The sequence below is a fragment of the Sus scrofa genome, chromosome 6, assembly GCF_000003025.6.
Source record: "Sus scrofa isolate TJ Tabasco breed Duroc chromosome 6, Sscrofa11.1, whole genome shotgun sequence".
In the NCBI taxonomy this organism is placed as follows: Eukaryota; Metazoa; Chordata; class Mammalia; order Artiodactyla; family Suidae; genus Sus; species Sus scrofa.
In genome coordinates this window covers 8461879-8475337 of record NC_010448.4, presented here as the reverse complement: position 1 = coordinate 8475337, position 13459 = coordinate 8461879, and the positions used below count along the sequence as shown (strand labels likewise).

The 13459-nt window shown below is 46.5% G+C and overlaps 1 protein-coding gene and 1 long non-coding RNA gene across 5 annotated transcripts in view; one reads left to right on the top strand and one right to left on the bottom strand.

Annotated features, from left to right (window-relative positions):
• MAF (MAF bZIP transcription factor) overlaps window positions 1–6602 on the bottom strand; it is a 441277-nt gene extending 434675 nt beyond the window's left edge. For all 4 annotated transcript variants that reach the window (XR_002345298.1, XM_021097066.1, XM_021097064.1 and 1 more), the window contains exon 1: window positions 5436–6602. Coding sequence is in view for 3 of the 4 variants with exons in the window: in XM_021097066.1 (XP_020952725.1) it covers window positions 5436–6556 (1121 nt within the window). In the remaining variant the exon portion in view is untranslated. The remainder of the gene's footprint in view (window positions 1–5435) is intronic.
• Window positions 7951–8640, top strand: LOC106510467. The gene is made up of 2 exons (XR_001308967.2): window positions 7951–8074; window positions 8590–8640. It is a non-coding gene; the product is annotated as an uncharacterized LOC106510467 (long non-coding RNA).

Here is a 13459-nt window from a genome sequence, read left to right as displayed (position 1 = left end):
GGTACACAGAAGTGGCTACCATGTTGCCCACTGTTCACTGGGTTGAGCCTTAAAGCTGGTGGTTTGGCAGTGGGTTGCGGGGGGGCGGGGAGGGTTCTCTTTAAGAACAGAAGCATCTCGAATGGCCATCACTAAATAAAAACTACGAGGGTGAAGGTATAAGGGAGAAAAGATCAGACGGTTAGACACGCACGTTCAGAAATACACAGAGCGGTTCCCACTGGGATGGTGTGTGTTGAAAGCCTGCGTGGTTGTGTCAGGGACTCAGAGAAATACCCTCTCTTCACATGGTTTCCTCACCGAGACCAGGAAGTGGAACCTCTGCCTCTCTGATATCAACCTATTAATGTGTCAGATACAGTCTAAAAAATTAGTGCAGGGCTTTGGGAAAAAAAGAAGAAAAAAAAGAAACATGTGAGACACTGCTGTGGGTGCCTGAAAGCAGAGAAGGGAAAGGGAAAAACAAAACCCAAAAACCCTGCAACACTGGTTTCATTTACAGCTGTGTCTGATGTATGGCCATGCTTGACCTCACGGAGAAATACAGGACTCTCCGGCCCAAGAGAAAAACCAGGGTGCTTGGCTCTGCGAAAGCTTCTGCCCCTGGCATCTGCGTGGGGAGGGGGAGTCGAAGAGGTGGGTTTTGTTTTGTTGTTTTCTTAGTAAAATTATCTGCCAGAGAAACAATGAAGCATGAAAAAGTACTACTGAGAGTGTTACGTGTCTACATGTGCTTTAAAAAATGCTAGCTGTTACTTTCTGGGACGCTTCCCTTTCTATCAACATATGTATCTGTTAAATTTCAGTGGATTTCGCAAACCTATAGTCCAGGTGGAAAACCATCGCCTCTGTCCAGTCGGGCACGTGGTAAAGCCAGAAGCCCTGGTGTGCGTTCCTGCGGATCCGTACCCAGGACCCTCGGACAGGAGAGTTAATGAGCACCGCGGTTATACATTGAAAAGCCTTCGTCTCTAAGTGTCCCGCTGATGGCTCCAACTTGTGAGTGGGCCCAGTTCTGTATTTGGAATGAAAGGAATTTTAACACTATTTAGACAAAGAGGCAAATGCAGTTATAAAGGGGAATGCTACATTTCCTTGCATGATTTTTTTTTTTTAATTTAGAGACTTATTTGTCATAAGGGCATTTAGGCAGGATTTAGGATTTTTTGTTTAAAAAAAAGCATGTATGTGTGTTCACCAGTCACATTACATTTTTTTTTTTTTTCAAAGTTTTTAGTGATGGTTCTTTCTCAAACTGCCTTCCACGGAGAGTTAGTTAACCTTCTCTTAAAGCCAGCCACCCAAACCCCATTTTAACCAGCACGTCTTTACCTGGCATTCCAATATCTGGGGCCAAAATCTACGTATTAGATTGAACTGCCTTTGAAGGGCCTATTAAAATGCTTAATTGTTGTACCACTGTATTTTTCTCCCAAGTGGCATTCCTCAGGAGTTAACTGGGATAACTCTATCCTGAATCTCACTCTCATTCTGAGACTGTGTTCGCCTAAAATCCTGCATCGGAGCTGACCTTTCTTTTTAAGGGCTATCTTCCCATTTCTGCTGCTGCAGGGGGAGGCTGCACATTTCCTAGGTGGGAGCAGACCCAAACCAAAAACAACCAACCAACCAACCAAACAAAAAACCACACACACACACACACACACACACACAACCAAAACAAAACAAAACAAAACAAAAAACCAGAACCTTCTGAAGCGGAGAAGAACAGCTAACTTTAAGCACATGGAAGCAGGTTTACTCTGAAGACTTGTGTTAAAGCAAAATGAAGTGTGGCTGCAGGGACCCCATCCAAACTGGCCCAGAAAGGAAGGCGAAAATGCAGTGGTATCCACTGTCTGCGTGTTCTGTGAAAAAGGGCAAGCAGGCTGATACACTGGTCAGAACTCATCAGCGCCAAGCATAACCTGTTTTCCTCAAAATCGGGCCTTCGTTCAGAATTGCAATATTATCTTTTTTTTTTTTTTTTTTTTGTCTTAAGAACAGACAACAAAATAAAACCAAAGTCATCATGTTTGGCTCTATTTTCAAAACAGTGTTGGCTTTGTTTAACATTCTATTAGCGATCTAGGGGAAGTGGACTAAGAAATGCACACTGCATGAATTTGTAACATTAGTTGCATGAATTTGTGTCATTTTAAAATAGGTCAATGCTGTTAGGGAAGGTAGCCCAAGACTTTTGAAACAGTCTTTAAGCTACTACCCCCCCTTCTTCCACCCTGCCCCAGCCTGTGTTGGGTGTAAAATCCGACTATATCAAACTATATCAACGAACAGCCTTTATTCCAACCAGGCATTCTTTTTGCTTTTGGGGGGTTTTTTTGGGCTCATATTTCAGGAGCTAAGGTGATCTGAAATCATTACCAGCTTATCTAGGGAGAAGCCCTCTGCTAAATACTCACAGGGAAATAACATCTAATAACACAGGGTCAACCCAGGTACGTACTTGAACTTCCACGTTAAGGGAGAGGGGGGCTTTTTCTCTTCTCCTATTTAAAACAAATGACCTTCGAAGTTAAAAAACAAACCAACAACTCTCATTTGTCCAAAGTGTGGATGTGAAATCTTAGCAGCCTTGCTAACCAAAAAATCATGGTATGTAGGGGAAGAAGGAAAAACAATCAATTTTATCCAAAAGGCAAGACTTCTTTGTCTTTAGCATTGCATGCATATGCACCCAACCCACTTCTACCAATGCCTTATTACTATTTTTTTTTGGGGGGGGGGAATGCAGTTTATTTCTCCCTAGATGGGTTTCCCGAGGAATTGTTGCTTAGGGTGACGGTGAGGAGGCCCAATTCTCTGGTTGGGATTTTTGTTTGCTTATTTTTACCAGGGCAATGATGCCTCAACTTCTTCAAAAACGGAAAACTTTGGGGAGAGGAAATTTGGAGAGATCATAATTTACATTTACCCTGAAAATGACTAATTTTGAGAAGGGACTGGCCTCGCGCCTCACAAAACAGCCTGTGTTTCACTCTAAATTCCTGCCTCCCTATTTCTCTAGGACTCCTTCCTCTGGAGTAAAGGATGCCTTTTATACCTCTAACACAGTGTTGGGCCCAGTTAAACTGTACACTAAGAAACTGAGTACAGAATCAAAAAAAAAAATGCAGTTTATTATTGTAGATTATTCTTTCTCTTGATATAACCAGAATTGAAAATGAAAGAAAAGCACATAGGAACATCACGCGTGGTTAGTTAGTAACTCAAGATATAAAACAATTTTGCACAGCAAAATATGTAAAAGAAAGGTAACTGACAAGATTTTTTTATATTTATTGTGGTAAGATTTACTTTTCATTTTGTTTTTAAAGACAGGATGTCAGTCCCTGAAAATAACATTTACTGATTATTGCCTTGAAAACTGTGGATTTTTTTTTAAGTTACAGAAAATCCAGTTCTGCACCACAATACAACTGTAAAAAAATCTGCATCATCTTAAAACTGTGCAGTAATGCCATTTTTATAACTGCATAAATTTTATTAGCGTTCTAAACAGTTTTGCAAATTTTTTTGTATTATATGCTTGCAGGTTATATCTTAGTGCAATTCAGTCCCAAATACTTTAATTTTGAAAAAAAAAAACCCATACATTTTGAATGTAAAATACCCCTACAGATATAAACAGGGGTGCTTCCCCTTTTAATACTTTGGTTTTCAATACAGTCAGTGGTATAGCAAAGACTACACATACCCAACTTATATTTAAGTTGCAAGCACATGCTGTATAAGCTACTTTTTTTTTAAACAGTCCCCTTGCAAACTCTACCCCCCTTAACATCACAACAGTAAACAATTTAGTGCATCAATCTTTTAAAAAATCTACAGCTAAACAGACCTAACTCTTTCAAATTTATCTATAACATTCCTTTATCTGTAGCATACATTTTAACTGGGCTAACAGATTATAAAAACTAGAATTAAATTATATACTAGAAACCCATAGCATTCCACATTTGACAATGACCAAAAGCCAAAAAAAAAAGTAAAATTAAAAAAAAAAAAACCAAACCAAAAATAACGGGGAAGATTTCTTTTTTTAAAAAATAAATTTGAGACTGCTTTAGGCAACAGCACAATTTTAGTCCCCCAAATGGGGTGTCATTCTTATTAAAAAGAAAACATTAAGAGTTCTTTAATGTTCGCCATGTTAAATTTTTAACCCATTCTGGCATCTTTGACAAGGAATGCCTTCAGTGCATTTACAACGGGAGGCTGAAGTTCTGAGTAACGCAAAGCAGTTTTGGAGCAGATGCAAACTTTCATGGGAAGAAGGCTCTACGGTTGCACTTTTTTGTTCTGAACTCAAAAAAGTCATGAGGCAATAAAACAAAAGTATGAATGCCATGCCATAAGTCTTCGAACGTCCATTTCCAAGCCAAAAGGAAAAAAAAAGAAAAAAATAATTATACCATACATGTCCAGCATGCAGGCTTTTTTTTTCTTATTAATATAATGTCTCTTTTCCATAAAGTCTTTGAAACAGTTATAGTTCATTGTTGCTAAGACAAAGTAGCAAGCATAATAATGCATGAGATGAGAATGAGTTTTTTAATGGCAGACTGAACTCTCAGATTTGGCATCATAAGGCCAAAACTCACAAGTCACACCCAGAAGGTTGATGCAGGCTTGATTGTGGCAGGTTCATGAGGATTTTTTTTTCTCTATTTTAGCATAACAATGCTAAAAAAAACCCCGATGGAACTCAGCACGCTGCGAGTCTATAACATTTCACATTTTTTTTTTCCTTTGCAAGCTCAATCTCATATGAAGAACTCAGGAGGAGAAAAAAAAAACTTAGCTTTTCTTTTTTTTTTTTCTTTCTTTTTTTTTTTAAATCTCAGAGGAGATGAGTGGAGAGGGAGTGAGGGTGGAAGGTGGGGGGGAGGGGAGGGCAACACAGCAAGCTCCAAAAAGTCAAATTAAAAAAAAAAAATCCAAACAAAACACACACACAGAAAATGAACACCAGCTCATGAACTGAAGAAGAAGAAAAAAAAAATATGAAGGATGCAGGCTTCAAAGGTGAGTATGAGGAACTCTGCCGAGATTTCTGAACATTGTGCAAGTTGGGGGGGGGGTAAAAAAAACAAAAACAAAAACAATCTAGCAAGTTATGGAGAATTTCAGATTGGCAATCCATGAGCCAAACAACCAGCCCCTCCCCGACTGAAAAACAGCCACCACCACCAACTCTGAGCAGGGTGTGTGTGTGTGTGTGCGTGCGTGTGTGTGTGTGTGTGTGTGTGTGTGTGTGTGCAGGGGGCAACTGCGGGGCGGGGGGCAAGCTCAGGAGGGGAGGGGGCGAGGTGGTGGCGAGCAAGGCTCTGGAACTGGCAAGCCCACACCCGAGTCGGACCCCCATGGAGCACTTATCAAGGTGGCTAGCTGGGATCGCGTGTCAGACTCACATGAAAAACTCGGGAGAGGACGGGTTGTCGCTGCTCGAGCCGTTTTCTCGGAAGCCGCTGCTCACCAACTTCTCGTATTTCTCCTTGTACGCGTCCCTCTCGCGCACCAGCCTGGAGATCTCCTGCTTGAGGTGGTCGACCTGCTGCAGCAGCTGGTTCTTCTCGGACTCCAGGACGTGCCTCTGCTGCACCCTCTTGAAGCGGCAGGACTGGGCATAGCCGCGGTTTTTCAGGGTCCGCCTCTTCTGCTTCAGCCGGATCACCTCCTCCTTGCTGACCCCGCGCAGCTGCCGGTTCAGCTCGCGCACCGACATGGTCACCAGCTGCTCATCGGAGAAGCGGTCGTCGAAGTGCAGGCCGCCGGCGGCGTGGTGCGGGTGCAGGGCGCCCCCCGCCCCCGCCGCTCCGCCGCCGCCTCCGCCGCCGCCGCCGCCGCCGCCGCCCCCGGCGCTGGCCGGGCCGCCGCTGCCCGCGCCGCCCGCGCCACCGGCCGAGGCGGACGCGCTGCCCGCGGCGCCGGGCGCGCCGGCCGTCGGGTGGTGGTGGTGGCCAGCGGCGTGGTGGTGGTGGTGGTGGTGGTAGTGCGGGCCCGCGCCGCTCTGCGCAGCGGCCGCGGCGATCACGGCGGACACCACGGCGGCGGCGGGGCCCATCTCCTCGCCGCTGCCGCCCAGGGAGGCGCCGGCGCCGGCCCCGGCCGCCGAGGCCAGCTGCTGCGCCCCGCGCGCGTAGCCATCGAAGCCGCCCTGGAGCTGGTGGCTGTTGCTGATGAGCGCCTCGACCGCGTCCTCGGGGCTGAAGCCCAGCGCCTCGGGGTTCAGCTGCTGCGGATAGCCGGTCATCCAGTAGTAGTCTTCCAGGTGCGCCTTCTGCTCGCTGCCCGAGCCCGGGCTGGGCGCCGAGAAGCTGGGGGAAGGGGGCACCGAGCTGCACGGCGTGCTCATGGGGGTGGAGGACAGCGAGCCCCCGGCGATGAGACGGCCGCACTGGCTGATGATGCGGTCGGTCTCCACCGGTTCCTTTTTCACTTCAAACTTCATCAGATCGAAGTCATTAACATATTCCATGGCCAGGGGACTGGTGGGCAGGTCGGAGTTGCTCATTGCCAGTTCTGATGCCATTCTCCTGCCGCCGCCGCCGCCGCCGCTCCGCCAGATGGGCTGCAGGAGAGGGGCCAGCGGGCTGTGCTGGGTGGCCAGCGGGTGAGCCAGCTTGCCGGGCTGGGGCGCTTCTAGCTCGCGCGGCGGTGGCTGGCCCGAAACCTCCGAGCGCGCACACACCCCCCCGCCCTGCCCGCGCCCCCGCGCCCGCCCTCCCTCCCCCTGCTCACGCCAATGTGCTCGCTGCTCGCCCGGGCCCCTCCTCGCCTGCTCGTCTCCTAGCGCGCCGAGCCGGCGGCTTCAGGCTCGGGAAGGTCCTCCGCGGGTTGCGGTGGCGGCGGCGGCGGCGGCGGCGGCGAAGCCGGAGGAGCCCGGCCGGGTGCGCGGCGTCCCCCGCTCGCCGCTCCGCTGCGCCCTTTGCATAAGGAGGGCTCGCCTCGCCGGCCTGGGCTGCAGGCGGGGCGCGCGCGGCGGCCGCTCGGGGCTGGAAGCGCGGCGGGCGGCTGTCCGGGCGGCGCTGGCCTTGGCACGGGGGAGTTAACACTTCATGCTTCTCGCCTCCTCTTCAGCCTGGCTCTTTTTATTTTTTTTTTCTCTTTCTTTCCTCTCTCTCTCTCTCTCTCTCTTTCTCTCTCTCTCCCTCGCGCTCTTCCTCCCTCCGTGCAAAGTGCAAGACAGAGGTGCAGCCGGGCTGGAGGAAAGGGAGGGGGGAGTTGAGTTCTTTCTTGGCTTTTTTTTTTTTTTTTTTTTTTAAAGCAAAATAGCGAAGTCCCGGGGAAAGGCGAGGCGGAGAGCAAAAGGGGGGAGGCCGAGCCGACGAGCAGCCCGAGCTACAGCTCGAAGATGAAAAAAAGATTTTAAAGCCTCTGATCCAGCAAGAAGAGTTTAAAGCAATTGCTGAGTTTTATAGCACTTGTGACGTCAGGCCCAAATGGGAAATTGACTGGTACTCCAGACCAATGGGAGGCGGCCGCGATTAGCATAATAGTGTAGAGACAAGGAAACTTTTCGGAGCTGTCAATCAGGGCCCAATCAGCTGACTGTCAGCTGGGACGGGCAGCCTTAACCCTTCCCGCTCCGCAGCCTCCTCAGGAGGCTGCAGAGCCGGGAACAAAGTTTGGTGTAAGAGGGGAAGGAGTTTTCCAGCGGCGCTGTGGGAAACCAGGTGGACCGGGAGGCCGATTTGCTTTACTTTGGAGCGAGAGAGGCCTGCCTTCCGGAGCCCCAGCTTGCCTGCCACTCCCTCAGCGGAGATTGGCCTGACCCCCACTCTCTGGATCCTGTATTCGCCAGGCAGCTTCTTCTCTTTACTCCACCTTCGGCACCCGGGTGTCCACCCAGGGGACCTTCCTTCCCCGAGCCTGGCACTGCCCGGAGCTCAAACTTGACCCAAACTCTTTGTCCCTCTTCCCGGAGCCGGCGCGTGGGGGTGCAGGGGTCCCGACTGCGCGCAGGACGTCGCCCGGCCGAGCGCCTGCCAGGGCGATTCGGAGTGGCGGAGACAGAAAGCCCGTTTTATCACACCCTCTTTTAAAGAAGGTGAAATAAGTTGTTCGGGGCCATTCCAAGCAGGGGCCTGCTGGCGACGCGTGCCCTTGGGGGGAAAGAACTCCTACGCGAGTTAACTCCCCCGCTCACCCTCAGGCTTCCGACTCTGGCCCCAGTTTGGCCTTTGAGATTCATTCTCATTCTCTCTCTCTCTCTCTCTCTCTCTCTCTCTCTCTCTCTCTCTCTCTCACACACACACATACACACACACACACACACACAGAGAGAGTCATCCACCCCCTTATGAAATCTGACTCCTGTTTATCAGGGTCCCGCGCGCCCTTTGCACTTCTACGTTTCACCTAATTATTTCAGACTTGATCCTGACGCGGAACGAGGGGAAAAAAACCCAACACCCTAGCCTTCACAAGCTTCCCTCGAAGGGTTAAATTTTAAACCGCGGTTTCTGGACGGGCCCGGAAACCCAGAGTGGGGGTGGGGTGGGGTGAGGTGGGGGCTACTTCTCCCCTCCGGTTGCAGATGTTAATAACTATTCAATTTTCTAGATCGATTCTTCTAAAGCTTATGCAAAAAAAAAAAAAAGAAGAAGAAGAAAAGAAGAAAAAAGAAAGAACCAACAATTCTGTTTCTAAGATTTTAAAGCGATAGGCCAGTCGGAGACGCCGAGATTTATTTGAGGGAAAGCAAGAGTGCGCGAAGCGGACCCAGCGTTTGGAAGACCGGCCCGCTTGCTTGGATGTTGGACTGTTGATTTCTCCAATTAATGAAATGCGTTTGGTGTTAATCATATTTATTTTATGGAAGGGGGAGACGCTAGGAGGGTGTATTTAAAAAAAATCTTAAAAGCCTGCAAAACGATCGAAGAGTGAAAACTATTGTTGGAACGAGTTGGTTTTTACCTCAACAGCGCCACCTTTCGGCAAAGGTCAGTTGAAATTGATCCGTGTCCAGTTTTGTTGATGAAATGAAAAGAAGCTGCTTTCCTAAGGTGGGAGGAGGAGAGAGGCACAAAGTTAGAGAACCGCCCTTGTTAGAAGAAGGGCTGAAAGCAGTGCTGGCAGGTGCGAGAATCATTTTTTTTCTCTTTCTCTGTCCCCCTTGTTTGTGGATAAAGAAGCCAGAGGACACAGGACCCTTCTCAGAGTAATTCTGGCCGAGAGACTTTTTGCAAGAGGATCCCGTGTAACAAGCAAAGCCCGATACCCTTTAAAAATGCCAGGATGGATTTTCAGCGGGCTTTATGGCAATATCAATAGAATGAAAGTTACTTGTAATTCAGTGATAAATGAGATGTCTCTAGTAAGTAAGATTAAGTGCAGTGCTATAAAGTTGTTTATCTGAAAAGTAATTCTCAGAAAACCTGACTTCTGACACTTAGTCATATATTAAGCCAGCTTCTTGAACATTGCACTTCAGAATCCTCTCACCCACCCAACAGCATAACTTTACTATTTATAACGAGACCTTAGGTGTCACTCATTGGCTCCTTAGACCAGAGTCGTCTTGTGTTAATTTCTCCCATGCTGGCAGCCTTGGGTTTTCTGCAACCCTGGGAATCCCTAACAAGAGACTCCCCAAAAGGTTTACCCTAAAAGGCCAGCACTGTTGGTACTTTCCAGAAAAGCACTTTTTCCTTTCATCATTACTGCAGAGAAGCTGTTTATAGGAGTAGTTTTGGTTTTATGGGAGTACTTTGTTGGGATGGAATGAGGTATGCTGTTACCAGTTTGGGGAAGAAAGAGTGAAGATTATGTCAATATTTATGCAACCTAACAGAATTCCTTTGCTTTCCTCCCCTCAAACAGTATTTTACGTAGTAATGAAGTTAAGGGATTATAGCCTATGTATTCAGAGGGAAATTTAACTGCTTCAGTTACACAAACATATTATGTCATTTAACAGTGTCCATAGCAATAATTTTTCTAAGGCTTGTAAAAAAAATCATTAGCCACAAATGTCTGAAGCTGATATTTTTCATGTAAAATATGAATTTCAGTATATTTAGGAAAAAATCTTTTTTTGTTTATAAAAATTTTTTTATCCTTTTGCATCAGTTTTGGTACAAGCTGTGAGATATATTTCCTGCCTCTCATGAAAGTATTTTTTTTTCAGTCAGGAACACTGAAACATTCATAAATAAACAACATTTATAAACAAAGTTCACTAATGATGAAGACCATGGGATACAGATTCATGGCCATGCACCTAATTGTTGCAATTATGTATCATTTCTAGAAATTAAAATGCCCATGTTTGGCCAGCTAAACGTATTATTATCTGCACATTTTTCTGGTTTATTTTTGTACACTGCTGTCAAGCCAGGGTATTTTTCTTTCTCTTATTGCAGAGTCTTTTATAGTCTCCTATTTTCTTTTGGGGAAAAAAAAAAAATCCAAATCTTTTTTGTTTTGTTTTGACATGGAGCAGTGGTCCTCTCAGGCTTATAACTTAATTCTCATTTTTGTCCTTTTTACTTTATTATTTAGTGATTCACAGGGGTGTCTAAACATTTACAGTTCTCTGTTAGCAGCGTTTCTCTTGTAACAATGGAGCTCTCTCATTTTAATTAGTACTATTCAGGTTTTTGAGTCTCTACAATTACAGCAGGCCACATTGCTCTAAATTTCTTTGCTAACATTGTTTGTTTCACTTCTATCCAAGCCAATCTAATCCAAATACAATATGAACTGTGTTTTCTTACTGCTTAATATCCCCTTGCTATATATACTCTAGTAATCTCTGTAGAACAATATAGAGTAATTTAGAAACCATGCGTTTGTCATTATTGACCATTTCAAACCAACAGCATTAAAGTTTCTGAAAGCAGCGAATATTTATAGAAGAATCTGGAGGGGGGGAGGAGGGCATGGGTCGAATCACAGCGCGGATTGGGAAACCGGAACATCAAAAACACAAGCTTCATGTCAGTACACACACAACAACTCCATGTGAATTTTTCTTTCTTGGGCGGGGGGGATCCTCTGGGTGTGTTCAAATCATAATGGTTAGAAGCTAAAAATAATACAGTTTTCCTAATGGTGAGTTACAGCTACTCAGGTATATCATGTTGGAATCAGACATATATCATCTAAAAATACAAGGTGCATCACATGTAGGGTCTGAACTCTTTGTTTATCCACGAGTGGATTTTATGGCGCAGAACTAACCAGCGTCCACTACATTTCACGATGAAACCAAGCGGATGGATTTGGGAAAAAAAAAAAAAAAGTTTTTGGGAGTCAGTGGATGATAAGGCATAGGGTGTTCCTAGCTACAGTGTCAGAGAAATCCTTTTAACAGTCTTTAGTTAGTAGGGCAAGGAAATCAGAAATCAGTGTTAGCAGATTCAGGGAAGAAAATTAATAGAATCGGACGAGATGATCTGATAAGGGGAAAATTGCTGAGGAAACAGTCTTGCCTCATATTGGAGAACGTAAGACAACAGTCTGATTACTAGGAGTCGTTATGAATAGGTGAATTATGTGCTAAATAATCATCAGAGTAAATCAGCATTTATTAATTCTTTTCTCTTTAAGCAATTCACAGTTGTAAGTTAAAGCCGCTCTCTCTTTGAAGACACATCTTTTATGATTTTTATTAGAGGTAATTTATTATTTGCATTACCTGTATTTACTTCGTAATTGAACATTTTGCATTCAAATTTATGTCATGCATTCTGCTTGAGAATATATTTCTGCCTGATTAGCATAAATAGTCACTTACCTCATGAATTACTAACAAAGTTTATCTTAAAATATAGGTTTTTTTATTAAGTGGAACACAAACATATGTACAATAAATTCTGATTTTCCGGTGCAGTTAGAGAACGGCTCACATTTGGTTTCGGGGAAAGCCAGGCTCTAAGGCGGGGGGAGTGCGCATGAGAAGAAAGTGAAATACAGACGCATGAGATCTGGAGCTTTCCCCTTTTTTTGGGGGGTAGCTATCATCTTGATGGGGGTGTAGGCCTGGGTGGGGCAGGGGGAGAAGGGTGACGAAGGCTCTGGGCTCTTCCTACACTGTTTAGATTGCTTACGGGATGGTCTCAACGTGGAAAGTGGATTCTGAAAAGGAAAAAAAAAAAACCCTGCAACTTGGCATCTGTGCCTTTGTGAAGGACCATGGTAGCAAGCGCGTCTCTGACCAGCGTCGGGGGACTTGTCTGTGTCAGGTTTGTTTGGTTGGTGGGTTCCCGTCGGGCCCCCAAAGTTCTGCCTTAGAGCACAATGCATGTTTAATAATATCCTGGTTTGTTGCGCACGAGGGATGTGAAAGATGCAGTCGTCTTCTCCGGTGGGAATCCCTGGGACGGCCTCCCCCCGAGTTACCCCAGCCTCCTCCATTTCCTCGCCCGAGAGAGACACCCAGTGTGGCCTGGCACACGGGCAGCCAGGAGTAAAGGCGTGGGCACACCCGAGCATCTGAATGGGAGGGCCGACTTCCTTCGGGTTTAGGCACGAGCTGGAGACCCAAAATGGGAAGGCCTCTTTCCTGCCTCTCGCCATTCCAAAGCAACAGATTTTCATGCCTTTCTTTTTTTGTTTGCTTCTTTCCTCTCCACGCCAGGATGCAGCCATTTCCCTAGAATTTTCTTCTCCTTCCATTAGGGACTGCTCGCAAGTTCACCAGTCCATCGTTACCCCTTCTGATCCTATTCGCAGCTACCCCAAGGAGGCAATCTGTCTCGAAAGCACTCAACCCTGCAAAGATTTATTGTACTGAAATCAGAACTGATAGGGGGAAAAAAAAAAAAAAAAAAGGCAGGAATTTTAAAAAGGGAGCTGGTATTGGGACAGTGTTAGTTTGGGCAGTGTCTTCCAACGCAGGAGGACTCGGAGGACAGGCTGGTGGTGCTGCTGCCTCTGTAAGGTTTTGGTTACCGTCCTTCCTACCCTAGGCTGTGGGAAGATTCTTAGGTCCTGTTCCAGAGGCGTGCAGCAGCCATTCCACCCAGGAGAGGGACATGGAGTTCTAGAAAACACAGGCCAAACTTAACCACTCGTGTGATGACCAGAGGCGTCTGGTGATACAGATGATTTTTTTTTGGTCTTTTTAGGGGCACGCCCAAGGCATATGGAAGTTCCCAAGCCAGGGGTCGAATCAGAGCTATAGTCACCTGCCTACCCCACAGCCACAGCAAGGCCAGATTTGAGCATCATCTGCAACCTATAGCACAGCTCACAGCAACGCCGGATCCTTAACCCACTGAGCGAGGCCAGGGATCGAACCTGCGTCCTCATGATACTAGTCAGGTTCCTGCTGAGCCGTGGCGGGAACTCCCAGATGATTTCTGAAGCTGTGTGTTTCTGAATCTGTATGGCGGGGTCCGAGAGGAGAGGTTCCTGGTGGCCCCATGTTACGACTTTGCTCCTGGTTGTGTGACGGGTTTTGCTGAGACGTCTCACGTGTTGTTCT